This window comes from Larimichthys crocea, chromosome XIII (genome assembly GCF_000972845.2).
Source record: "Larimichthys crocea isolate SSNF chromosome XIII, L_crocea_2.0, whole genome shotgun sequence".
Lineage (NCBI taxonomy): Eukaryota > Metazoa > Chordata > Actinopteri > Sciaenidae > Larimichthys > Larimichthys crocea.
In genome coordinates, this window is record NC_040023.1 from 40777071 (window position 1) to 40803348 (window position 26278).

Consider the following 26278-nt stretch of genomic DNA (forward strand, 5'->3'; position numbering starts at 1 on the left):
GAGTGGAACTGATCCAGAGTCACATCTGGACTTTCTGTAAGACTTCCATTTTACATAATCCTCCACTGACACGTGGCAAAAACAAAAGGACGCAGAGAGACTGTGCATTTCTGTCCTGATGGTACAGCAACCATTTCACATCTTTTGACTATTGATTTATTTATCAAAAATAATGAACTCAAGCGAGTGTATGCTTGGTGACAATTATGCTCTTCAGCAACATTATTCATATATAATATCCTATTATTCTCAAAAAATGTATCTCAAAAACATTTTATTTAATTTATATTTACATGTCCAGAGTTGATTTTATTTGTAACTATAAGGCAGTTATCCACAGTGTTTCCGAAGACGGTCTGTTTTTATGTAAGCAAGTGTTTGCTTTACATCAAGTTATTTTCTGATTTAACATGAACCTGGACAGTAATATGTTAATACATACAACACTGATCAAAGATAATCAGTTAAATTCATTCAGAGTCTCTTCACATCAAGGCAGTCATGAGTGTGTCAAAAAGTCAGAATTAAAGGATTATCTCAATTTAATCACACGTCTCCAAGTAAAACACTGTACAACACAGAATTTGTACAAAAAGTTTAATTATAAAATTCTGTATACATGTACATTCATACTGTAGATACAGTAACTGATCTTAACCAAGGAAGCCGACTTTCTGATGCTTCTTCCCCAAACTCTCCTCCTGCTGCAGCAGCTTCATGAGCGGAGCATGAAGAGCCTTCCCAACCCGTTTACCTGCCTGGAAACAACAACAATACTTTAGTACCTTTCTGCTGTACAGTATTATGCAGACATAATCATATTTAAACATTGTATTATAATAAAATAGTCACTATGTCTTGTTTTATCTGATTTATTTAATCCGAACAAAATTGAAAACAAGTCACATTCTGCTAATGTTTCATCTGAGGCAAGAGAAGGAGGACCGGACCCACCTCTGTCATTTCGAAGATGCTCTCTGGGTCCAGGCTGCCTCCGCCCACCTTCCTTGTGCAGGTGACCGTGCCTTTATGTGTGACGGAGATGATCAGGCTTGCCACAGAGCATGCCTTCTCCTGTAGAGTCGCGTCCACTACGTGTCGATGACCCACCTGCAGGAAAACAGACAGCTCAGTGTATGTGTACGTGCTTCACTGTTACTGTGATCACTGGTTTAAAGTGAGCTTACCTTGCACAATGTCACTATACAAGGAACGTTTTCTACGTTAAGTCTCATACAGTCATACGGGTCATCTGACAGCTCAATTTCCTTCCCTCCTTCATCATCAGCTGATATATGCACTCTAGGAATCCTGCCAGTAAGAAAATCAGTGTGACTGTAAGCTTTCATCTTACTGAAAGACCCAAACAAACACCAGTCTAACCAAGTGTTAGACTGGTTAGACTTACTTTGTGTTGAAGAGAGCTGCTTTTATAGCTACTGAGATGGCGTCATACAGGTTTCCGTCACACTGCAGGAGCTGTGGAAACATATCAATGTAAAATTTAATGAGGACTGTGGAACTAAATGTAGAGAACCAAAATAAGCAGTCATTACCAAAAGTGAAAGACATTATCGGAAGCTACTCCTCACCAGCACGTCCACATAGAGGACCCAGCAGTGTTCTCCTGTACTGATACAGAGGCTCTTCAGGTCTACGCTGTGTTTGTTGTTGAACACTTTGTAGAGAGTGTTACTCAGCTCAGTCCCCAGCTCCTCGCCTCCTCTACCCTCAAACTCAGGGGTTGCATTGGCTGAACTAGTGACAAAAGAAGAAAACGAGACGATAAACTTGTGAATGTTCAGTCTGAGGTGTTTTCCACAATCACCAGGATGTGTAGGTGATGTATCTGAGAGGAAACAGATGATACAACACTACCTCCTAGTGGCACAGTATTCATCGAAACATGAACAAAACCTACTAAGAAGAGAAAGTGTCTTCATTTGTGTGATCAAAAATGGTCACTTTGAGATTTGATTTCAAATCAAAATATTTATTAGTCATTTTGATACAACAACAATAGACATTTGTCTACAGCTTTAAATGAATTGATCTGAGTGCAGTCTCCACATCTCCGTGCCTCTATAAAGAAGCTGTTAAAGTCACAGAATATGACAATACACATTTGTTCATCATTACAGATTTTGCTATACTGTTCTCACTGTGTGCAGTGCTGCGATTGTTGAAACACTGTGATGAAACATCCTGATCAGACAGGGATTCAGTTTGCAGGGTTAGCCAATAACAGACATTAGTGGCTGCATCTATACAGACCGCAACACCAACCATTTCCTCCCATTGTGGAATCGTAATAGCACAAATAGTAAATACATTTTATACTTTTTGATTTGGATACTGAAATAAAATGGCGGACAGCGAGTATAGTGTATACATATTTTGGACATAGATGATTATGTGATTGTTTTATTTTTTTCCTGAAAATTCATTACATCATAATATGTACTGATACTATGATAGAGAATTACTTAAGGCATAATGTAGAATTTATTTTTCACATCATCTCTTATAACATGGTCAGCAGAATGTCTTTTTACCTCCTTGTTTTCAATCAGTCTCCATTTATGAAAGTTATTAAACACCATACATACCAGTCAACGAAGAACTCCAAGTAACCTTCGTCTGGCACCATGGGCCTTGGCTTTCCAATTTCAGCCTTAATCCCGACAAGAACTGCAGTGTGTCCCTGAAAGAGAGACAAAACACAACATCAGAAAATCTGCAAGAGAGCCATCTGTTAAACTCCTGAAGTCTGCAGACAATACGATGGTGACGAGTCTGCATACAGGCGGCTGAACACACTCAAACTGTGAAGATGACAGTGGACTTCAAGAGGAGCTCCCCAACCCTGCTGACAATCACCATAATCAACAACAATGTATCAGCTGTGGAAACATTCAAGTTTGTAGGATCCATAATCTCCAATCAGGAGCTGCTGATCCAGCTCTACAGCGCCATGGACAGTCGCTGCTCAGTTCTCTGTTTATCCGTCACTGAGCCAGGACTGCAGAGAAAATCAGTGGTGCCAACCTGCCGAACATTCAGGACTTCTACAACATCACACCTTGGTCACAAATCTTTTCAACTTCTACCCTCTAGGAGGCACTACAGAACATTTATAAGCCAAAACAACCAGACACAAGAACACAGGATACTTCTCACAGGACACAGTGTAAAGAGCCATGTACCTGTAGCTTTAAAACGGTTCATATCAGTTTAATGTTTGTTTACCGTGTGGAGCTTGTTATATGTTCTAAGTTGTAATCATGTATATATCTGTGTGTGTACATTGAGAGCAAAGTGAGTCAGATTCCTTGTATGTGTACACATACCTGGTTCATAAACCTGATAGAGAACCAAACAATGATAGGTCATCTTTCATAAACAAGACTTCAGATGGGCTCAGTTATCACTAATAAGGAAGTGGCATGTGCACAGATGAGGTGTTAAGACAAAAAAATGAGCCAACATGTTGGACCTTTGTGCATCCTCTACATTACCAGAGTGACTTTGGCCGAGCCGTCAGTGTTGGACACCACATCAGTCTCTATCTCCATGTGTCTGTAGTCCTCACAGCCTCTCCCGTCCACCCGTAAGTCATCCTGAAGACAACAACCAAACATGTCAACAACACTGCAGCGACAGTTAGCAGATGCTAACGCAGCTAGCCTCTTCCCTGTCGTTATACAGCGCACGTCACAGCCGTGACGTTTATCTTTTTTTAATGAGTTGAAGGTTTAAAGTAAGATGTTATGAACGCACCCGTATGCCGTGTAAAATGTAAACCTTCTCAGCCTCGCTGACTTGCACCGCAGCCATTATGTAAACTACACTGCTAGCACGCGTGTGTGTCGCTCCCCTCTCACGTCATCAAGAAACGACATTACAAAATGTAGTTCTTTCGAGAGTTCGCGCGCTTTGCTCACCAGGATGCCCCGGTAGTTTCGAAACGACCTCTCAGGAGAGGAAGACCCCGCCCACCTGGAGCAGCCAGTCTCCAAAACAAACTGAACTCTTAAAAAGTGGAAATATTTCACCAATGTGAAAGGGGAAACCGAAAACTAACTATTAAACATTATTTTAAGATTCTCTTAATATTTAAAATAAAGCAGAAGTTCCATCTCCATGACAATTATGAGTCAAATGTATTAGTTCTCATATTTTACAGCTTTTTTTCATGCTGGTCCCTGAGTCTGGACTTTCAGGCAGCTGGACTCTTTTGAGCAGAACTTATCTTTGTCATGATAAATAAACAGCTAGTTCAGACAGAATTGAAAATGGAAAATACGTAAATAAACACATCCCTCAGCTTGCTATCTCTTCTATATTACTGATCACCATACTGCTGCTTACTGTTGTTCCGAAGACTTTTCTGATGACTTCTCTAACCACCTGAATAAAAAAAAAATCGCCAAAATGCTGATAGTCAAAGCTGGAAATAAGTGTTCAAATATGACGTTTCCCACTGTCTTATTTAGACTTAAATTCTGTTTTCTCACGAGTGGACAGAACATTTGGTGGCTTTGAACTATTTGTTTTGTTTTTAAAGATATTTTTGGCCTTTTCAAGCTTTATTTTGATAGAGACAGCTGAAGAGTGACAGGAATGTGGGGAGAGAGAGATGGGGGAACGACATGCAGCAAAGGGCCACAGGTTGGATTAAAACCCTGGGCCGCTGCGGCAAGGACTGAGCCTTCATACATTGGGTGGATGCGCTACCAACTGAGCTAATCGACTAATCGGTATTAATTTTCTTAGTTTATTATAGTTTATTAGTTTTACTAAACACTTGACTTGTCTACAGACTTTGTATGTTATTAATTATTGTTGTGTTTTATATTGACCTATTTTTAATTATCCAGCAATGTTGTTGTTACATTCTGTTGACATTTGTATCAGTTCACAATTACAGAAACAACACAACATATTGTATAAGTGTATATTGCTATGAATGCAAAGAGGTAAAACCTTTATTTTTACAGCACACAGCACAAACATTATTGATAAAGCAGACTACCAAATCATAAGCACGAGGGTGATGAAGGCCCATTCACCAATGAAAACCAAACACCGAGTGGTAAATTTTATGGGGGTTTTTTAGATTATTTTTTTGGCCTTTTATGCCTTTATTGATAGTACAGCTGAAGATAGACAGGAAGCAGAGAGAGGGGGAGTGACATGCAGTAAATTAGCCGTCCAATGCAGGATTTGAACCGGGGCCAGCTGCAGCGAGGTCTATAACCTCCAAACACGGGGCGGCCGCTTAACCCACTACGCTACCGGCCACCCTGTAAATTTGATGTTTTTGTCCATAATTTTACAACCTCTTTCTGTGTCAGATGTGCCAGATGTACCAAAAATTAGTATTCCATTTCTGCCGTGCTCTGTAAACAGAGCCCTCTAAATCTGACACACTGGACCTTTAACTTTACCTTAGCATACGGACAACAATCAAATACATCTTTTTTTGCAGTACAGATGAGTGTCAAATGATAATCACATTTTTCCAAAGGTGGGAGTTTGCCTCACATCAGTCCTTGATTACTTAAACTTTTATTGAGGGCGGCGCACAGCCTTGAGAAGGTGCCGCCTGATAGACTGAGCTCAGGGCACCACCGCCCAATGAGAGCGGCAGAGAGTGTCGGACTTCCTGGTCGGCTCTGCGCCGTGTTGTCCCGCAGAGCTCTCTCTCTCTCTGGATGAAGGGAAGGAAACGCAGAAGTAGTTAGGCAACGGCCTGTTTTAAAGGCTTGGTCCCCGGCTGTAGTTAGCACACGAACGGGCGAGTCAAAACCTCGTCGAAACCGAGGCGGAGGCGTGCGAAAAAGCGGGAGCAGAGCAGCGGAGCTGGTGAGAGGAGCTGCCCGCGGATCAGTGAGGTTAGCTGGGATTGCGCTAACAGACGGAGCGGCGGAGGAGGAGGAGGAGGAGAAGACGCTCTCATTTGTTCCAGAGGCTCCAAACTACGCAAGGACCTCGAGAAACTTTTGTCGACAGGGCAGGAGCTTGTGAGGTACGTTTCAATAAAAGAGTTAGTGTTGAAGGAGTTACACTGTGTGTGTGTGTGTGTGAGACTGTTATCAGCTCCACTGAAGCAGATCCAGATCCTGCTCCAGCTGCCACTTACTTCCTGGTCGGTTCAAATGTATTGGTACTTTCTGGAAGTTCCTTCACTATAGCCCTATAATACCATAATAACTGTGTGTGACCTTCGTATGATTTCAGGTAGAAAACTGGCTCCTGGAATCCTGTTCACTTTTTTTTTTATATAGTTTTCCATCATATTTCAGATGATATCCTCTGCATTATCCACTTAATCAGATCAAACAGGCTCAAAAATATTACACACCAACCTTGCCTTCCATCCATTCATTCATTATACTACTAAGTTTGGAGGTAAAATGATCCAGCCAGATAATGACCCAGATATTTGGGTTTCATCTCCGGTGGGATGCTCGAGTGACTCTGCTGGTCAGAGAGTGTTGGCATCTCTGCTGATAGTTGAATCATAAGCGAATTGACTGATAGAAAATGAACCCGGGAACCATTTCGAGGAATCAAATAAATCATTGATATCGCCCAAACTTGCTATAGAATCTGCACAATCCTTAGTCCAGTGGGGCAAGTGAGGCATGGATGACCAGGGCACAATATGTTGAATGACTTATATGGGGAAAATAAACAAACAAGTTTTTTTCATACTGTCAGGCTGACCTCTATTTAACTTAAATTCAACTTGGATCCCTTTTTTATTAGTTGCTTTCCCTATCATTGTTAATGATTAATGATAATTGTGGTGGTGTGTGTGCAAACAGAGGAGAGATCTCTCTCCATGATACACGTCTCTTATGAAATGTATGTAAGGAATGTGGACGCAGGAGAACATTGAACAACATCAGGTGTCACCAAAAAAAAAAAAATTTTCAAGCACAAAGGCAAAACACTGACTGGTTACAGCTTCTCAAATGTGAATATTTGCAGTCATATATGCTCAACGTAACCGTTGAAGAAGTCACCTCAGGCTTTGAGAAATTAGTTGACATTTCATTTCATAACAATATTGTTGTGATATCGATCGGAAATTTAAAAAAAAATTGCTATCACTTGATTTCATCTTTTAAACTTTATTTCTGAATGTTGAATGCTAAAGTGTATGACTGGCATCTGTTATATCAGAGTGTGAACCAGAAAGATAGAAAGAAACAGAGAAATGTGTAATTACAAACAATAAATGTTAAAGTCAGTGTAAAGGCAATTCTGAGATACTGAAAACAACAAGACTTTGAACGATATATTAGTGACATGTGGAGTTAGAGGTTAAAACAGTTTTTCACCAGTTTTCAGTCCAGGATTTTGTGGGCGGTCCTAAAGGGTGGCTCGATGACACGCTGAGGCCACCCTGAGCATACCCCTGCACCCCTAGCAGAGAGATAGAGATGAATTCATCTTGTTCAAATTTTTTTAAAGTTAGTCATGTGATTTTCTGAACTCATCTGACACATTTCAGTCGCTTCAAAATTGTTGCTTGACTGCTTACATGAGTGGATGTGGCTTCAGTTCTTCCTGCGGACACGCCCCCACAGTCCTGGGGCTAATACTGCTCATTTCTACCCCATTTTGACACCTAATTTCATAAACTTGTATATATTTTTAATCATTTAAATTTGGCTGGGTGGTTAACAACACTTTCATCTTTGGTCTGACAAATGGAGATGATTTCTAGCATTTTCTTTCTCTATATATCACAATAATCATGTAGTGAAACAGTGAGATTGTACCAGTTGTTTTAAACTGTGCAGAAACTACTGCGTGCAATCCTCCCGTTACCACATCACCTGACATAACCCTTGCAGAGTTACTGCTGTAGTTTGACACAGTGTGCTCTCCAAATGTGTTCCTGAATCCGTCTGAGTGAAATTCAGATTGTTATGTTTATGTCTCCAAGCCAAATGAGATTATCAGTAAAGTGAAATCATATTAGAGTGATAATTAATGAACTCAGCGGGGGGGGTGAAAATCTTATCTGCGATCAGTCAGTTACTTTGGAATGCGTTTTAGCAGCAGGGTGTCAAACATCATACATCATGAACTGGAAATGTGACTGTGCCGGTTCATATTTTCACTCTGGCAAAGAAAAGAGCAGCTCCAAACTGTATGGGAAGTGTGAAGTATTTCTGTTACAATCAAGTCATTCAGTTGTTTTCATTCACTGAGAGGAATCTATACACTTATTCTTCAGTCCAAACACAAGAAACCATTGACTCTGTTGTTAATGAACTCTGGTTTTGCAGTTAGTTTCAGGTCTTTCAGTACTTTATTGTACCTTGTTAGAGCCATCGCAGCTTCTTTGTTTCTAATGGAGTCAAGCACTAAACATAGAGCAAGTTTTTCTGCTCCCACCAGCTCAAACAGAAACTGAAGGTCACATAAATTAACATTATAAACAGTTTGCTTGACTGACAAAACTGAACTGGTTTAACAAGTGCGTCTTCTTGAAATGAAATTGTTATTATAGATGAGTAAAACCACCTCATTGTGATTTCCTGACCACATACGTTAAAACAATTTGTGATTCACAGTATAATTATTTCTAATTGGCAACAAGAAATGAATGAACACCTCCTTTTAAGATGTCATATTAGTCTAATTATTATTACTGAGTCACATGGGAAAGTCTAATTTCACCTATAATATAGAGAGAAGTTTCAGTTGAGTCAACTGCAGTAAAGAACATTAACCTGCATTTAAAGGTGTTCATAGTAACTAAATGCTGTGTCCCAGTTTTAGTTTGAACTTTTACCATACTGTTAATAGACCTGACAGGCTGAGAGGGTTTATATAGCATTTATCTGACATTAATAGACAAGCATCAGTCATTTAAACTGTATTCAATGACACAAAAGAAGCCAGAACAGAGATCTGAGCAGTGGTGTAATGTGTTCAGCTTTCTCTCCATTACGAATGAGCTGAAATTGCCCGAAAGGTTGTTTTTTTTCTGTAGTAAAATGAAACTATAAAGAAATATAACATGGGAATAATAAAAGTACAAGCACCTCCAAACTGTACTGCAGTACAGAATGTGTCTAAATATATTTACTTTTGCTGTTCACCTCCACTGTAACCAAGACAGATGGTACAATAATCCTCGACTTCTGGTGAAAGTCTGATCACTAAAGTCAGTCGGATTCATTCTCTGGCAACCATGAACGTCTGATTTCACTGCAGTCCATTTCATAGTTGTTGACATATTTTTTCAAGTAGAGCAAAAAGAGATCAAAATCTCATGTTTCAAGAGATCTTTTTGTCATCGTAGACGGCAGTTTGTACAAATAAACTCTGTCTCGTGTTCTGTTTTAATGAAAAGGTCGACAGAAAGTCAAATAAACTGCAGCGTTGTTAGCGTGATTAATCTTATGATCAAACTCACAGGCCAAGATGAAGCAAAAGAAGTGTGTTGTGGTTTGGTGGTGTGACACGGGTGGGTGGAAGTCTTCAACATGTTGATCTTTGAAATGTGGTGTGGGTGTGGTGCTGGGAAGAAAGGGGGGCTTACAAAGAGGGAAAGGGGTCTGGCAGGAGTGATGTGGACTCAATTGGACCGTGAGATGTTTTAGTTGAATCCAGAGATGACGCTCAATAATATAATCCCGAACGTGCCGCAGGAGTGCCGTTTCGTCCCTATTCTGATTAAACTCCTCTCCCCGAGGGAAACATGTTTAACTGCCAGGATCATTGGCAAAGCTCTAATTAACGTGGACAGAAAAGTGAGATTAGGCGATCGTTCAGTTAAGCCTAACGGATAGATTGAATCCTCAGGAATGACCAAGCAGTTTGATTTCACTCACTAGAAGCTGACGTTTGAGCAAGAAAGTCCAGCAGGCCTCAGGGAGGAAGCTCTTTTATTTAGCCGCTGTTCTCTGAATATAATAGTGAGGCCGACTTTGGGTTATCTGACATTTTATCCCCTTTGAAGTCACATCATCTTTGTCTACACACACTCAGACCTGTTTCATTACTTATTCATGAGAGAGCAGGACACACACACACACACACACACACACACACACACACACACACACACACACACACTCGGTGCAGCTCAGGACAAAAGTGTAGGCTTTGTTTTGTTTCACGTTAAGTGTGAATCGGTGAATTACAGCCTTGTCCTGTTGGGACCAATCAGAGTTCAGTCCTCTGTCAGTGAACGCTTCCTCCTGAGTGTTCTCAACCTCATTTGCTGATTCACCGTGACCAATTAGTCCTCATCTCTGTTTATATGCCTCGAGGAGGCACTTATTGGATGGTTAATTGTTGTGGGACAGCACGCTGCAGTGTGATATTGATGACAGGACACGTCATCATGAAACTATAGTCGTTTAGTTGATTGACAGTGAGTAAATCAGTGATTGACTGATCGTTTCAGGCATTTTCACTCAAAAATATCAAACTTTATAGATGTATAATTTGGGGATTTGGTTTGTTGGTCAGAAAAAACTAAAGCATCACTTTGGACTATAGGTGGCATTTTAAAAAAATAATTTTTAGATCAACAAACAATTATTTGAGAGAATAATAAACAATTATGCGGCAACACTGTCCCTCATCGACATGTACTCCCTCCAAATCCTTCACCTAATTCTCTAATTCCTTTCTTTCATTTCATTCCCATCCCTCCGCTCCCCCTCTTCCTCTCCATCTGTCCCTCATCACGCCTCGCAGTATGCGGCTGGAGCCACGGGCGCTGTAGGATGAAGAGCCCGGCGCACCGCACCAGGGACATCGAGCGGCAAGCTGGCTACCTGAAGCCTGAGCACTGCGCCCCTCCCCCGCCCCGCAACGGCTCCGACACCATGTGGTTCATCCGCGACGGCTGCGGCATCGTGTGCGGCGTCATCACCTGGTTCCTGGTCTTCTACGCCGAGTTCGTGGTGGTGTTCGTCATGCTGCTGCCTGCCAAGAACGTCGCGTACAGCCTCTTTAACGGGGTGATCTTCAACGGGCTCGCTTTCCTCGCCCTCGCCTCTCACGCCAAGGCGATGTGCACGGACCCGGTCAGTCAGACTCTGCTGTGATAACACACGAGAACCAAGATAAATAATATTATTTGTAGTACACAAACCTGGAGCAGGTTTCAGGCATTGAAATGCGGTTGTTTTTTTGGATAAAATGGGCAAAATGGGTCGGAGTTATTCCAGAATCAGGGCCGCATAGCAACTTAATCCTGCCCTGATAGTTTGATTGTGGCGTTTTGTTCTGGTTTGCGATAAGTCGGCTGTGGGGGAGATTTTGCATCTTTAAGAAGCTCCTGCAGCTAAATTAATGACAAGCAAACACTGAAACATCTGCAGTGACACAAACTACTACTGAATTCCTTGTCAACGCATCTATTTTCCTCTCTCTCTCTCTCTCTCTCTCTCTCTCTCTCTCTCTCTCTCAGGGAGCCGTGCCTAAAGGGAACGCTACCAAAGAATTCATCGAGAGCCTGCAGCTCAAACCAGGACAGGTGGTGTACAAGTGTCCCAAGTGCTGCAGCATCAAGCCCGACAGAGCTCACCACTGCAGGTACAGTACTCCGTGTGAATGTGCAGATTGTAAAAAAAACAAAACAGTTCCCGTTGCAAACTCTGCAACTTTTTTTTAAGATGTGGGTCCGGACTGGTGGAGTGTTCTGCTGAAGTGTACAGCTTATACTGAGAAAAGTCCTGATGCGTCTCTCCCACTGGGGACTCCTCTGCACATCTGTGTTTGTTCCTGCACCGGTTCTCCTGCCCTCCCCTGTGTGTGTTTTTTCTGTGTTCTCTTTTTAGAATAGTTCTGTAGCATTTTCCCAGCAGACCTTGCAGCTTGGTAATCAGGAGTTCCCTCTGTGGCTGCTCAGTGGTTTCCCTGGGATGTCGCAGCACGAAAAGCACAAAAACACTCACAGAGTAATTGAATTGTAAAACCAGTGAGTCATTCTGTCTCGCAGGCAACATGGGTGTCAGTTTGAATTAAATATATATATATATTTTGCTGAATATTATGAGTCATTCTTGTGGGTCCTTCAGCTGATACATTTACCTCTAATGACACGTAAAAGGAATATATTTCAATGTAGACTTCCCTCAGAAAGTTGAGCACACGGATAGATGGAGTATGACTTTCTGCTTTGACAGACAGATTGTGAGTTGTCAACCAGCCACAGGTCTGTGAGATCAATAACCTGTCACACACACTCAATCCACACCAACAGACGCCATGATTGAGAGCAGTTTATATTCCAGTCTGTCACATCAGTCAGTGTCAGCTTCGACGCTAAAGGTAGACTGGCTTTTGTGTGTGTTTGGATTTATTGTGACAATAGTTAAACATACTCTCCATTCACGTTGGTCAGCCTCAGGTGTTGCACACAATCCCAGTTTGCTTGTAATATTGTTCATCTTTATTATGAATCTGTGTGTTCACAGTGTGTGTAAACGCTGCATCAAGAAGATGGACCACCACTGTCCCTGGGTGAACAACTGTGTCGGAGAGAACAACCAGAAATACTTTGTGCTTTTTACAGTGAGTCTTCAAACCAGATGTTACCACACAAACATAATGTTGTCATTTATATTTAAGTTACATATTTAAGCTCTGTTATTGTTTACACTTTTTTTGTTAGTTTTTTTAAGTACGGAAGCCCCCAACACGTTTTTTTGTTGTTGATTTCAATCTTCTATGATCCAAATCGGCCGATACCGATTGTTTTTTGTTTTGTTGTAGCAGCTTGTGTCAATGCTTTTTATAGCAAAGTGCTTAAAAACTTTCAATTTATAATCACATGACACATGAGTCATAATTTTAAATGACTCAGAATCAGCTCAGCTTTTTCTTCTCTTTTTCTACTGAAGTCTGACTCATCTCTGTCTCTCCATCTTCTTTCCTTCTCGCTATGATGAGCCTGTTAATGAAAACTATTTATGAAGTGTAAAGTTCATTTTATTGTAGGACACATTTGAACCTTTGTGGCTCCGAAACATAGAAACAACTGGTCTCATGATCTGTGCTGATCCACTAAAGTTAGACACGGTATAAGATGAATGAATCCACATTTTTCATCTCGACTGGAGGAAGCCTGCTGTATGTCATCGCTCTGAATCTGTGCCGTCGTTAATTTGGAGAGGTCAAGATCTGATGAGATAATAAACAAATACAATATGCGTTATTGATCCTTTTTTCACAAACTGCAACTCAAAAGCATCAATTTGAATTAATATCAGCTAATTTCACTGAATGTCAGCCAAACAATCTGGGCGTCCCTAAAAATAAACCAGTACAAGAGAACAAACATGAACACAGTGTTCAAACTGATGAAATGAACTGAGATAAAAAGAAATCTACAGAAATGAATAATAAATTGTGAAAAATTTAAGATGGCAATTGGAATAAATCTGTGTATTAAGAACCGCCTCATGAAAGACACTGTGGAGTTTGTTTTGGAAATGGTTTAAACTCTAAATAAATGTTCTGCATAATGGAAATATATATACAATTTAATATATAAATATGTGCAACCTTAATTACAATATATTCAGTATGAAATATAGTTTGTTGAAGAATATCCTAACATTAAATCTGTTTTGTTTTTTTTCTCAGATGTATATTGCACTAATTTCCTTCCATGCTCTGATCTTGGTGGCCTTTCATTTTGTTTTCTGCATTGAAGAAGACTGGACAAGTAAGTAATAAACTGCTGGTACATGTCTAAGAGATTAGTTTGAGCGAAGTCTTAAAAGAGCAAAGAGACGAAGCAGTGCACGTCTCACTTAAAGACTCATCAGGATTGAAGACAATCTCAGCAGTTACCGTCATTTATTTATTTACTTTTCTGTTGGAGCTGACTGGATTGTTAAACAAGCGTCTTTCTTCCTCTCTCTCTCCGTCCCTCTTCAGAGTGTAGTAACTTCTCTCCACCAGCAACTGTCATCCTCCTCATCCTCCTCTGCTTCGAGGGCCTCCTCTTCCTGATCTTCACTGCAGTCATGTTTGGGACGCAGGTCCACTCCATCTGCACCGATGAGACGGTGAGTGGAAACACAGCACTGATTTCACACTCACCTGCACCAGTGTCTGTGGTGTGATGGTCGGGTTTAGGCATAGTGGTAAAGTTGATTCAGCAACAGTCCAGCTTCCCATCTGCCTTGAGGAAAGTCACTTAATCCTACCAGCTCTGTGGAAAATGAGCTTCACTGGCTGTGACGCTCCCTGCAGGGTGCTGCGCTGTTCACCTTTTCCTCAGTGAAGCAGCACCCAGGCTCATGTATATTTCTATCTACTGCAAGTTTAAGTATTTTAGCCCAATATCAGAGAATTGGGGACAGACTTAGAGGTGAGCTCCTGCACTTGTTGCAAACATATTCATGATTGGGGGTACAAAGAAAGTATACTATAGCAAACATTTGAAGATAAATTAGAGAAATAGTTTATTTGATTATAATACATTTAGACATGTTTGTCCAAAGCAATAAGTGCTTTGCAATCTACAAGAGCAAAAGAGAAAGACATAAGATAAGATAGATTTTATTGGTCTGACACTGGGGAAATTCACAATGTACAAAGTGGATAATAAAATAAATAAATGGAGGGTATGAATGAAGGTATGAAGGTATGAGTCCTTCCTGCAGCGCCCTGGTTCCAACTCGGCCTGTGGTCTATGGGCACTTTCTTTGTGTGTGTCGCCCCCGTCTCTCTCCTTTTCTCTCCTGTCCGCTCTCGCAAGTTGACAGCCATCTAGAGTTACCAGCAAATCCCAAGTCAGTTCATTCAGCCACGTCTCTGTGATGCTACACTCTCCATACTCCCCCTGTAGCCTGGTTAGCACCATTAGCTCCTCCATCCATTTGTGAAAAGATCACACATGGCCAGCACAGGAATAGCAGACCCGGCCACTGACAGTAAAAACTTCTATATAAAAAGGTAGTAACTGCTGAATATTAATACATTTGATGGCTGAACTATAAATAGCACCTAAAATAGGGTTTTAATTAGGGAAAAGGATTGTAGTGTTATAGCACCGACCATGTCATCTCTTTACTGTGGACTCTTTAATAAAATCATAAAATGGCCTAAATAAAGTTACTCATAACATTACAAGCAAGAACACCAGACAATCCACAGGGTCGATGATAGTTAGGTTAACAATGAGCATGTGTTGGTCTCAGGTCTGACTTCCTATAATAAGTCATAAATTCATGCTGTTTGTTGTTCCCTAAATCGGAGCTCAGATGTGAGTAGGAGCAGGTAATTCAGTTGTAGCCTCCAGGTAGGTTGAGATTAGAGCTCATAATGTATCTGCTCGAACCATCCGTGACGATGACTCACAGTTCAAATATTCACTACAAACATCATCTATTTCTGTGTGTGTGTGTGTGTGTGTGTGTGTGTGTGTGTGTGTGTGTGTGTGTGTGTGTGTGTGTGTGTGTGTGTGTGTGTGTGTGTGTGTGTGTGTGTGTGTTGTTCTCAGAGTTTAGGAAATGCTGTGAGTGAGTCACCCAACCCTGATTAAGACCGCTAGGAGAATAGCAAAGAATATAAAATATATTTTTTTATTCCCCTGTGCTGCTTATTTTCTTTTTTACGAGGCTAAATGTTCAGCTGTGCGACAGCTTTAAACATCCCCTCTTGTCTCCGCAGGGTATCGAACAGCTCAAGAAGGAGGAGAGAAGATGGGCCAAAAAGTCAAAGTGGATGAATATGAAGGTGGTGTTCGGCCATCCGTTCTCTATAGCCTGGCTGAGCCCCTTCGCAACACCCGACCACGGCAAGGCGGACCTGTACCAGTACATCGTGTGAAAGCATGAAACCTTGCCGAGCTCTGCTGCTGTGGACAAACTGATCAATCCTGCCCTGCCCTCCTAATGGCTGGACGCCAATGAGCATGAACTCCTCTTAACCACTTCTATATTTTCTTTCCTTTTTATGAATATTTCATTTATTGATATTTCAGGGTGTTCTGCTGTAAGTGAGTACATTATACGTTTATTTTATAACAACTTTTTTGTTTTATTGTTTCCCTCTTGGTGCTGACTGAGATTAATGAAGTGTAGCCGTGCAAGGGGGAAAAAAACTAAGAAGTGACAGGGAGCACTTAATAAGAGTTGGTGAAACAACACCAAGAGAGTGAGTCCTGCCTTCTCTGGAGGAAAATTTCCTGCAATATGTCTGATCATTTCCTGCTTCCAAGACTTAAAAAATGTGAAATCGAAACTGAAGTGCAAAAAGTTTTCGCTCAGAGCAGTGAAGTCCGGGTGCCAAGATTGGACACCGGGTTCTGTCTTCCCTTTTAAACATTGCTGTGATCCAATCACTTCTTCTTTTGCTGTATCTCTGCCGTTGCGATAGTCTTGCTGAGCTCTGTCTGGATGATTTGCCTTAGAACAGTGCATTAGTTAACGGTGGCATCTGCTACTTTTATGAACATTTCTGCTATTTTGCCTTAATGTGACAGACGGAGTGAGACAGGATCATATTGATTACATCCTCTTTTAAATGAGTTTGTTGCCAGATCACTGTGAAGGATGCTCAGAGGTTGTAGGACAGAGCAGCAGTAGCCTCCCAGTGGACGTTATAAATCTTAAGATTTCAGTCCTGGTTTATTTTAATACTTGTTGAGTCAGAAATAACAACAGAATTGGTGAATTAGTTAAAGGCGCAGCCAGACAAACTCACATTATTTAAATGAATCAGTCAATAATCAGCCGTTATCCATCACATTTGTACGTTAATGTGCGTTTCCATCCACTCTACTGTTTATATGAATATTAGTTGTTAGAGTTGGACGGTTGGGGGCACTAAATCTTCCGTCTGGTGCCATTGAATGGGTAGAGGGTGCAGCAAGATGACGTGGATACAGATGTTCAGTGTTTTTAATGTGCAAAGAAGAATATGCATAAAACAGGTTGGTGGAAACACACACAGTGAGGCTGATGTCGGTGAGATAAAAGTCCAAACAGTAATGCTGGATTACATGTTTACCTCATTTCCTGTGATGGCAATATTGAATACAGTGCGTATAAGTATGGTGGACTCCGCCACTAACAAAGAATACCACTGTATACAGAGATAACTGAATTTATTTATGCTCAGTGGCTGTTTTCTGAGAAATGACACATTGGATTCTTTTAGAAAAATCCCACATCTAACACTTAACAGACAAACAAAGTTTTGTTTGTCAGCTTGCATGATGTTGAAAGTGACACTTCAGTTTAGTTAGTCCGCCTGATAGTTTGACCAGTGTTGTGGTCCTTTATTTGACTCTGTGTTGTAAGTAACCGACCTCTTTGCATGAAAAACATTTTCGTCACAGTCACCAGCTCAGATGGACAGTCAAGTCAAGGGAATAAAGCAATACACATTCCTCTCTGAATGCGCTGACACTCAGTGTAATGCACTCACTCTCAGATGATGAAATTAGCCTGTGGATAATCCCGTTTGTTATAAATTGTAGTTCTGGAGCTGAATGGAGGGGGAAAAAGCCTTAAATAATGAAACATTGATTCAAATTTAGTCCATTGGAAAATGTTCACCGACGCCTGAAAGACTTTAACTTGTCACAGCTGTTGACAGTCCTCCGTCACCCAGTGCGAAGAGATGAGTGAAGATTTCACCTTTGGTGATGCAGACAGAAAACAGGCCACTAAAAAGCATTTAACACAAAACCTGTGCTTACCCACATGTGTTTGAAAGCCTTACTGTAAGTATGAAACATGTTTTTAAGGGCGATGAAAGGACATATTTTAACATACATGTTGCCAAATCAAATGCTTATTGAAGGGGGACACTGAAGAGTGACATTTTCATAGGCTTTTAAAAATCACTGGAGTTTTTAAAAAACGTTACCATCATATGGAGATGCAACAGTTTACACATACAGAACACCAGCTTTCTTCTTTTATCTTGTTCTATATGTGGTCAGGTATGAATACCATTTGTAAAACTTACTGTAGACCACATGATGTTTTTTTTTTTTTTTCTTTTTGACTGTGGTATTTGTTTAAAGGGGAATGAAATAAAACTGTATGTGACACAACTTCAGAGTCTCGACATTAAATGTATCAATTTGCTTTATATTTTGACAGATAAACTCATTTTAAATTCAGAAACATTTGATAGAGTAAAAAACCAACAGGTTGTAACAACCATACTAAAGTTCAGTTACCATTAAATTATACTATCATTTGTAAATACATTAAACTTTTACAGTAAATTCAAGGCTTGTGCTGTATACGCCTGTAATTTTGCAGCCCGTCATTAGAAAACATCTGTAAACTGAAAGAATTACGCTTTACCCCTTTAAAGGTGCAGAAAGGTAAAACAAAATATTACATTTATGTTCATTTTATGGATATTTTATTGACTGGGTTCCTTTTTTGTGGTCATCAATCATTCTTCAATAAGATTTTAGTTTTTAAATGTAATAACTATCTTGTACCCAATTATAATACATAGAAAGGTTTATGAATATTTTCTAATTTGCTAAATGATACTAGTTTGATACTTGTGCCAGATAAAAATGAAAAAAAAAAAAAATCAGTCATCCTTGCAGAAACATTTAAAAGTAATTGAAAACGTCTACAGGAAAATGAGAAATTACAGTTTTTTGTTTTTTTTAAGTCTTCCTTTGTGACAAATCTATGCATATTATTTAGGGATGAAAAAAAACCCCACAGCCTTTTGATACTGAGAAAGTTGTACATGTGTCAAATGATAATAATAATAATGGAAAAGCTTCAAATGAACATAACTATACTGTCTGCCATTGTTTTTCTCAAAGGGCTTCAAACAGATTCATGTTTTGTCTTGTGTTTGTGCAAGTGGTATTTAAAGGAAGGGAACAGGTCTAATGGAGCATAAACCCACTGTGTAAGTTGATGTTAAACTAGCTCGAGGCTAACATTACATGCAGCCCCATTAGGTCCAGTGAGCATCATCCCCATTAGACATTATAGTGTTTGAATGCAAAGAGACGACACTGAGCTAAATGAGTACAAAGTCTCAAAGTGTTTGCTGCAGGAGAACACAGACACTCGCATCCAGTTGAACACAATCCAGTTGAATCTTGTTTGTCAGATGAGATGTTTAATTAATAATTCAACAGTGTTGCTTCTCTCAGGGGAGATGGCAATTTACACTTCCTCTTAAATATTTCCTATTAACAGAATATATTTACACTTTTACAAACCTTTGCATCACATAATGTGTAAGATGTTATGAACGATTTGTATCAGAGCAATCTCCTTCTAATCAAATTTGTCGGTGCAGCTTCAGATTAAAGTGATAACTAATCTGCAAATACTTTTTTTTCTATTATTCTCCTCCTGTCATTAAATATTGGTACTGGTGTCAACACTACACCAAGACTTATGTCTAAACTTTACTGATAGAGTAGATTTACAGTTTTTTGAACTGCAGCACATTAACACGTCAACGTGACACACACCTTGTCAGGATAAGATCGCACTTCAGTGGTTTTCTAATCTCTCTGTACAACCACATCTACAGTTTATGTGCACACTGATATAAATATGTCACACTCAGGGCCATGCCGCTGTCACAGAGCTAGAAATGTGGCTACTGCAAAGCTCTGACTGGTTATGTTACAGTGAGAGTGGGTTCACAGGTAGATGGTTTACCCTCATATCATGCCGTTAACTGGAGAAAAGCCAGGCACCGAAAAAATCTGAAGAGTCAAAAGCAAGGATTACGGATTAAAGGTAGGTTAAAGGAATAGTTTGACACTGTGGGAAATACACTTATTCTCTTTCTTGCTGAGAGTTAGACGAGAAGATTAATACCACTCTCGTGTCTGTGTGTTAAATATGAAGCTACAGCCAGCAGCCAGTTAGCTTAGCTTAGCATAAAGACTAAGAACAGGAGGAAACAGCTAGCCTGGCTCTGTCCGGAGGTAACAAGATCTACCTACCAGCAACTCCAAAGCTAACTAAATAACACATTTTATGTTTTTATTAAAAGGTTTTATACTGGATATACATTTCTTAACCAGCTTCTGCTGGCTGTCCAGCACACAAACACCAATAAAATCACAACTTTCTCTCATATCTATGCAATAAACAGGAAACTAGACCCAGCAGCCAGTTAGCTTAGCTTAGCCTAAAGACTGTAAACAGAGTGAAAGCGGTATCCTGACTCTGTCCAAAGGAAACAAAATTCACTTACCAGCACCACTAAATCTCACTAATTAACATGTTTGTTGCTATTAAATTATTTTTTGCACGAGATACAACATATTTATTGGTGAGCTTTAGAGTTGCTAGTAGGTGGAGACTGTTACGTTTGGACAAAGCCAGGCTAACGATTCCCCCCAGTTTACAGTCTTTATGCTAAGCTAAGCTAATTGTCTACTAGCTTCAGTTTCATATTAATCTGACAGACACGAGACGGGTATCAACAAACATTTTTCTGTTCTTCCTTCCTTTACATCTCTTCTGTTACCTCATGAGGATGCTTTTGTTGACTAAAATTAAGATTAAATATTACCTATAATATGTTAAGGACAAATATTATGTTAATTAGTGAACTTCAGAGGTGCTGGTAGGTATATTTTCTTTCCTTTGGACAGAGCCAAGCTAGCTGTTTCACCATGTTTTCCAGTCTTTATGCTAAACTAAGCGAACCAGTCGCTAGCCCCATCTTAATAATTACCATCCAGACATGAGATTGGTATTAATCTTCTCAACCAACTCTTGGCATGAAAATGAATAATTATAATTTCCCAAAATATTTAACTGTTCTTTAAACACAAACACACACAGGATCCCAAAACGTAGAGGCGCAAACAACTGAATACACTTGATGTCGCTGCCTATGCGTGGCTGTGATCCTGCGTGGCGAGTACAGCCCTGCTATGAAACATCACTCAGCCGGCCTTTAATATAAGAGCTGTATAATCACATTGTCACTGCAGTCACATTAATAGGGATGCATGTAAATCACATGATACAAAACCTGCACAGCAGCGCTTGGAAGGACATCTGATATATTTGTGCATTGCTGCTGTGGGAATATTACAGACAGGTATTATAGCTACCGTTATGCATTTATATTATGATATGTATCCAAACAGCAAAGTGTGATCTTAAAAGTACTGTTCAATAAAGCAATCTTTGATGTCATGTCCAAAAAATCCTGTATACTGCAGTATTAGCTGATTTATGCTGACAGAACATCCCTCTAGTAGCATATATTGCCATTTTCTATGCTTCAATTATTAATGCTCAAAGTCCCTCGCTATTACACACATCACAGTGTTATGAGATTTAGAAGAAGTGTAATGTTATTGCACTCTCACTGACAACTCCGGGGATGCTGAGGGGAGGCTTTTAATGAATCCAGGTGAATATGAAACCCAGAGAGGTGATGAGTGATGGGCTGATATTCATAATGTGCAACAGAATAATATGAGATTGCAAATGCAGGCCACATAAAACTCAACAGGCATTTAAGAGGACACGTGCTGTCTCCTTCTGTTTGCAGAGACAGTTTGAGTTTAATGAAATGAAGCGGCTCGCAGGGACTTCGCTCTGATGTGGACTAACGCTTCAGGATGCTTTGGTGTGACATGCTTGAGCTCAGGCACGCGTGTATCATGAAATGGAAGACCAGCTGCCTCTGAAAACATGTGGCATGCTCGTATTATGTGGTTAAGGTTCAAGCTATCAAGAAAGGCAAATTAATTAGTGAAAAGAAAGACCCAGGCAGAGAGCAAATTCTAACCAGGGAAAAGCCTTTCAGCGCTACATTAGTATTATTTCTTGTGAAAACACCTCGTTAGCTAAGTGCTTCATTTATAACATCGCCTTGAGCATGCATAAAAATGCGACGTCAGTGGAGGATGTTTACAGTGAGTGTCGTAGTAGCTTAAGGAAATGTGAGAATTAAGAAAGCTTTGGCTGATGGCTGCGATACATAATGCACAAGCTGATTAATGATGACATCATGCGCATAGCCAATGATGCTGCCTGTCCTGTCCTTTGCTCATGAAGGAAACCTAAAAGAGTGTCAGATCAGTCTATATGCACGCATGTTCTCAAATTATAAGGACGCTCTTCCTTTAAAGGAATAGTCCAGCATTTTAAGAGATGCACTCGTGTCGCTTCTTGCTGAGGGTAAGATGAGAGGAGTGATGCCACCGTCATGTGTCTGTTAAATATGAAGAGATGTTAGCTTAGCTTAGCATAATGAATGGAAACAGGGGGAACAGCTAGCTTGGCTCTGTCTAAGGGTAACATAGTCTGCCTCTTTGTTCAATCCACACAAATACAAATCATTGAGCTTTAGAGGTGCTGGTAGGCAGATTTTGTCACCTTCATACAGAGCCAGGCTGGCTGTTATCTCTTCCACTCATTATGCTAAGCTAAGCTAACCAGCCGCTGGGCGTGGTGTCTCATCAAACTCTCAGGAGGAAAGCAAATAAGTACATTTCCCCAAACGTCAACTGATTCCTTTTAGTCTCTTCCCTTCCTTCACATCTGTTCTGTTAGCTCATGACTTGTTGTGCTGTTGTTGACTAAAGCTAGTATCATTTTTGCTTCATTGTTAAGCCTGTGGATAAAGATGATTTTAGAGCTTCTGGGAAGCTGGGCACAGGCATCCATTAGCTTGTCTCCACTAGCCAGACTGCAGCTGTGCCATGGTCAGACTGGCTGAAGGCCAACATCTCCTCTGATTTTAGAACAGGCCTAAACAAGGCTGCGCCACAGCTGAGCCAGCAGAGTTTCTCAGCTGGCAGGGCCACAAACAGCAACCTGAGGCAGAAATCTTCACTGATTCTAAATAAGGTGTTTCCTCTTCATCTAAAAGGACAATTTGATTAATAAAACTGTAGTCCAAAATGGACCGAATATGCTTTTACGTTTCTTTGGCTAGATGTTTAGATCAGAGGAGATGCTGCCCAAAACACACCACATACCACAGCCAGCTGGAGCCAGGCTGAACTGAGCTAGTGGAGACGAGGCATATTATTCATCCTTGGCGACTGTGTTATGATGTCCATCCTGCGGTGAAACCCTCTGCAGTACCAAGAGACCAGAGAAGGTCAGCGAGATCCCAACCCACCACAACGTTATCTGAGCTTCACCAAAGATCAGCTGCCCCAGGAAAGCCTGCAGGGGGGAATCAGAGTTTCTACGTAAAATAATAAAAATAATAATATGATTCTATTTAAATAACAGCCAATATAGAAGTCTTGATGGGATTCATCAAACAAGGAGTTGAACTTTGACAAGAAATTCCTGTAAGAAGCCTAAAATCATGCGACAAGTTATTTCTGAATATAGTCCAGCCTATTTTCTAAAATAAAGCTGCTTATATGAGGACGAAAGGATGTGAAGGTCACTCTGAAATTAACTTCCACTCCACTCTGGCCTGATGGGAAACTATTTCACAGTGAGACCGCAAAGAAAAGACAAGAGGAGTGTGTATTAGGCCCTCGAAGTGAGGCTGCTACTTACGGAAGATATGAAGTTGGAGGCGGTGGTGGTCACAGTGGTGCGGGTGGAGGAAGAGGAGTACCTGAGTGCTTTGGCAAGGAAAGTCCACATCACAGCATTGCAGGTGAAAAGCAGCCCTCCACACAGCAGCCTCAGAGGAATATGGAGCTGGAAAACAAATAAGAGAAACTGAGCTGAGACCCATTAACAACCCTGCCTTAAACGCTGCAGGATACACTGATCTCTAACAGTAACTCAGATTTTATAAGATGCAACACTACTAGTATGTTCAGCTGTCAAATAAACGGAGTGAAAAATACAGTATTTCATTTTGAAATGTAATGCAGTCCAAAAAAGTACCATAAAAATGAATTACTCAAGTATATTACAGGGAAAGTGCATCAAATTTGCACTTAAATATGTATCCACCACTGCATCCAAGGCCTAAAGATGACTGATACAGTGAGAAAAGAAACATCGGACAGTATGAAGTCATTTGGTGCATTAAAAATGGAAGAAGTATGTGGTTCATTACTGCAGTAAAGTAGAAAGGCCACACTGTACAAACACTATGTTGCAAGTAAAAGTTCTGCATTGAAAATGTTTAAGTAAAAGTACACAAATAAACAAAATGTACTTGAATTAAACATACTCAAGATGCAGAAGAGTGACAGCTACATTATTATATATTAGATTATAGAATTTATTTAACACATGCAATCATTATGGAGCAATTTCATGTTGCAGTTGCTGGAGCTGAAAATTTAAATCTGTAATATCCTGTAACAATACACTGTATCTGTAAGTGTAAAGTTCCTTAAAACTGAACTGCAGTACAGAGTAAATGTACTCAGTTACATCCATTAACGTCAAGTATGACGTTTAACAAAGTGTTCCTAAGATAATCAGAGCGTCAACATGAAGAAGGATCCCTGTGTCTGTTCTCTGTGTGTCCGATGTCTAATGACGTATTCAAACAGACAGCTGCCTGCAGATGTTTCTGACATCACTGTGTGACGTGTGCGGAGAGCGTGAAGGTCACACAAGAAACCTGACCCAGAAATCCAACCTTTCCCCACCCCGCGCCATCAACACCACAACCGTCCACTAACAGCACGCCGACTGAGACAAGTTAACGAAATAACGCGATAACACACGACACGGCACTCGAGCTGCAATGTCATTGAAGCACGCGGACGCGGCACGAGAGCTCAGCAGCAGCTGCTGCACGGGCTCCCCCCGTGTGATGCTGCTGATGGTGCTGATGCTGAGGGAGTCAGCAGGAGGAGAGGAGAGGAGAGGAGAGGAGAGAGGCGGGCGGGGATAACCCCCAACTTCCTACGTGAGAAATCACCCCGTTTAAAAGGCAATACTCATCGGCTTTGCATTATTCACAGCCGTCCTCACCGCGTTAATAATTAACGTAACTTTAACCATGCCTCACCCGGTCACAGGCGGTAGTTTCGTCCGCTTGTCTAAATTTCCGCTGCTCTCCCCACGTCCGGAGTCCGGTTTCACAGACTCCCTTCAGATAGTCGGCTCCGAGGGACAGTTTGGCCGATGACGACGCCACGGCCCCGAGGAAACCCGCCAGCAATGCATAGAAAACTCCCGGGAACATGTTGATGATGACAGCCGAGGCACATAATTTTCTAATCCATCTTTACATGTCTGCCGCTGCCGCTGCCGCTGCCGCTGCTGGTCCGGGTCGAGCTGCCTGCATGGTTGTGTGTGTGTCACCGTGTGGCACGTTTTCCTGCACTTTCTACCGACAGCCGTCCGGTGGCAGTCACACAACACATGGTCAACCCGGAGCCGCGCTGTGGTTGGACTAAAAAAGCGTCCTGCGGCATGCTGGGAATTGTAGTCCCATCATTTTATAACCTTAATTGGATGAATGATGACTTTGAAGCAGCAGTGGGGTGTTCCTAAACATGCTGCACCCATAATCGATGATATTATAATCTTTGAATCATATGTTTTCATTAAAAGAGTCTGATCATTAATAAACATCAAATTAAAGTCTCCTGTGCTATTAATACAGACTGGAGTAGAGGACAATCAATGCTAATGTAATGTCCTTGAGTGTGGGCGTACAGCAAAGTATGATCCAGTTGATTCAGACTGCTTGGGGCGAACCGTGTTCCCTTCAGCATACTGATGAGCTGCATTATAGAGGCCCATTACATTAAAACACACCAGGTATAAGTAGGATGGATGGGAGGAGTGTGTATGTGCGTGTGTGTGTATATGTGTGTGTGTGTGTATGTGTGTGTGTGGCTCACACACATACACCCTGTACACCCACGCACTCATCTTCATTCTCTCTGCTCTGCACCATTTACAGAGAGATGGAGACTGAATTGTCCTCCTATTGAAAGTGGAGTCGTCGTCATGAATGCATGAGTTTGTGATGTTTGTCTGAGTGTTTGTATTAAACATAAGAGTCACCACAGACAGACGTCTGCTCATCACTCAGCAACTGAAGATTTAGTCAGAGATGGAGGGAGACTGAAAAAAGAATGATGTCAGTGTTCAGTGCGTGAATCTGGAAGTGGTATTCCTGTTCTTAAAAACTGAAAACAGGTTCTACTTTAGAGAAAAGATGTAAAAAAAATAAAAATAAAAAAGTATGTTTACACAGGGAAAATAGTCTATATTATGTTAGGCTGAATAATGAACTGATCATATTTACACCAACCTAGTATATATAAGAAATGCAGATAACTTAATTTTCACTTTTGGGAATGTGAGGTGAAATTTAGTATCAACATATAAATAATAAAATGTGT

The 26278-nt window shown here is 40.7% G+C and overlaps 3 protein-coding genes across 5 annotated transcripts; 1 reads left to right on the forward strand and 2 right to left on the reverse strand.

Annotated features, from left to right (window-relative positions):
* Positions 1-582: 582 nt before the first annotated feature.
* exosc7 (exosome component 7) lies at positions 583-3912 on the reverse strand. The gene is made up of 8 exons (XM_010735348.3): positions 3781-3912; positions 3519-3620; positions 2610-2704; positions 1593-1758; positions 1409-1479; positions 1188-1311; positions 955-1110; positions 583-758 (listed from the first exon to the last, which is right to left on the reverse strand). Exons 1-8 carry the CDS (start codon positions 3835-3837, stop codon positions 654-656), a joined length of 876 nt encoding a protein of 291 aa, XP_010733650.2. The 5' UTR covers positions 3838-3912; the 3' UTR covers positions 583-653.
* Positions 3913-5588: 1676 nt separating this feature from the next.
* On the forward strand, positions 5589-18007 carry zdhhc3b (zDHHC palmitoyltransferase 3b). Its single transcript, XM_019264322.2, has 7 exons — positions 5589-6031; positions 10738-11069; positions 11456-11580; positions 12465-12561; positions 13636-13717; positions 13933-14063; positions 15673-18007. Exons 2-7 carry the CDS (start codon positions 10767-10769, stop codon positions 15829-15831), a joined length of 897 nt encoding a protein of 298 aa, XP_019119867.1. The 5' UTR covers positions 5589-6031; positions 10738-10766; the 3' UTR covers positions 15832-18007.
* tmem42b (transmembrane protein 42b) lies at positions 12605-25313 on the reverse strand. Of its 3 annotated transcripts, none has more exons than XM_019264324.2 (3): positions 24931-25305; positions 23508-23654; positions 12605-13170 (listed from the first exon to the last, which is right to left on the reverse strand). In XM_019264324.2, exons 1-3 carry the CDS (start codon positions 25105-25107, stop codon positions 13150-13152), a joined length of 345 nt encoding a protein of 114 aa, XP_019119869.1. In that variant the 5' UTR covers positions 25108-25305; the 3' UTR covers positions 12605-13149. The 3 variants fall into 3 exon arrangements, with proteins under 3 accessions (XP_019119869.1, XP_019119868.1, XP_010733648.1); XM_019264323.2 differs by lacking the exon at positions 12605-13170 and adding an exon at positions 14074-14769 and having other exon boundaries at positions 24931-25313; XM_010735346.3 differs by lacking the exon at positions 12605-13170 and adding an exon at positions 17947-23159 and having other exon boundaries at positions 24931-25306.
* Between the last annotated feature and the right edge of the window lie 965 nt (positions 25314-26278).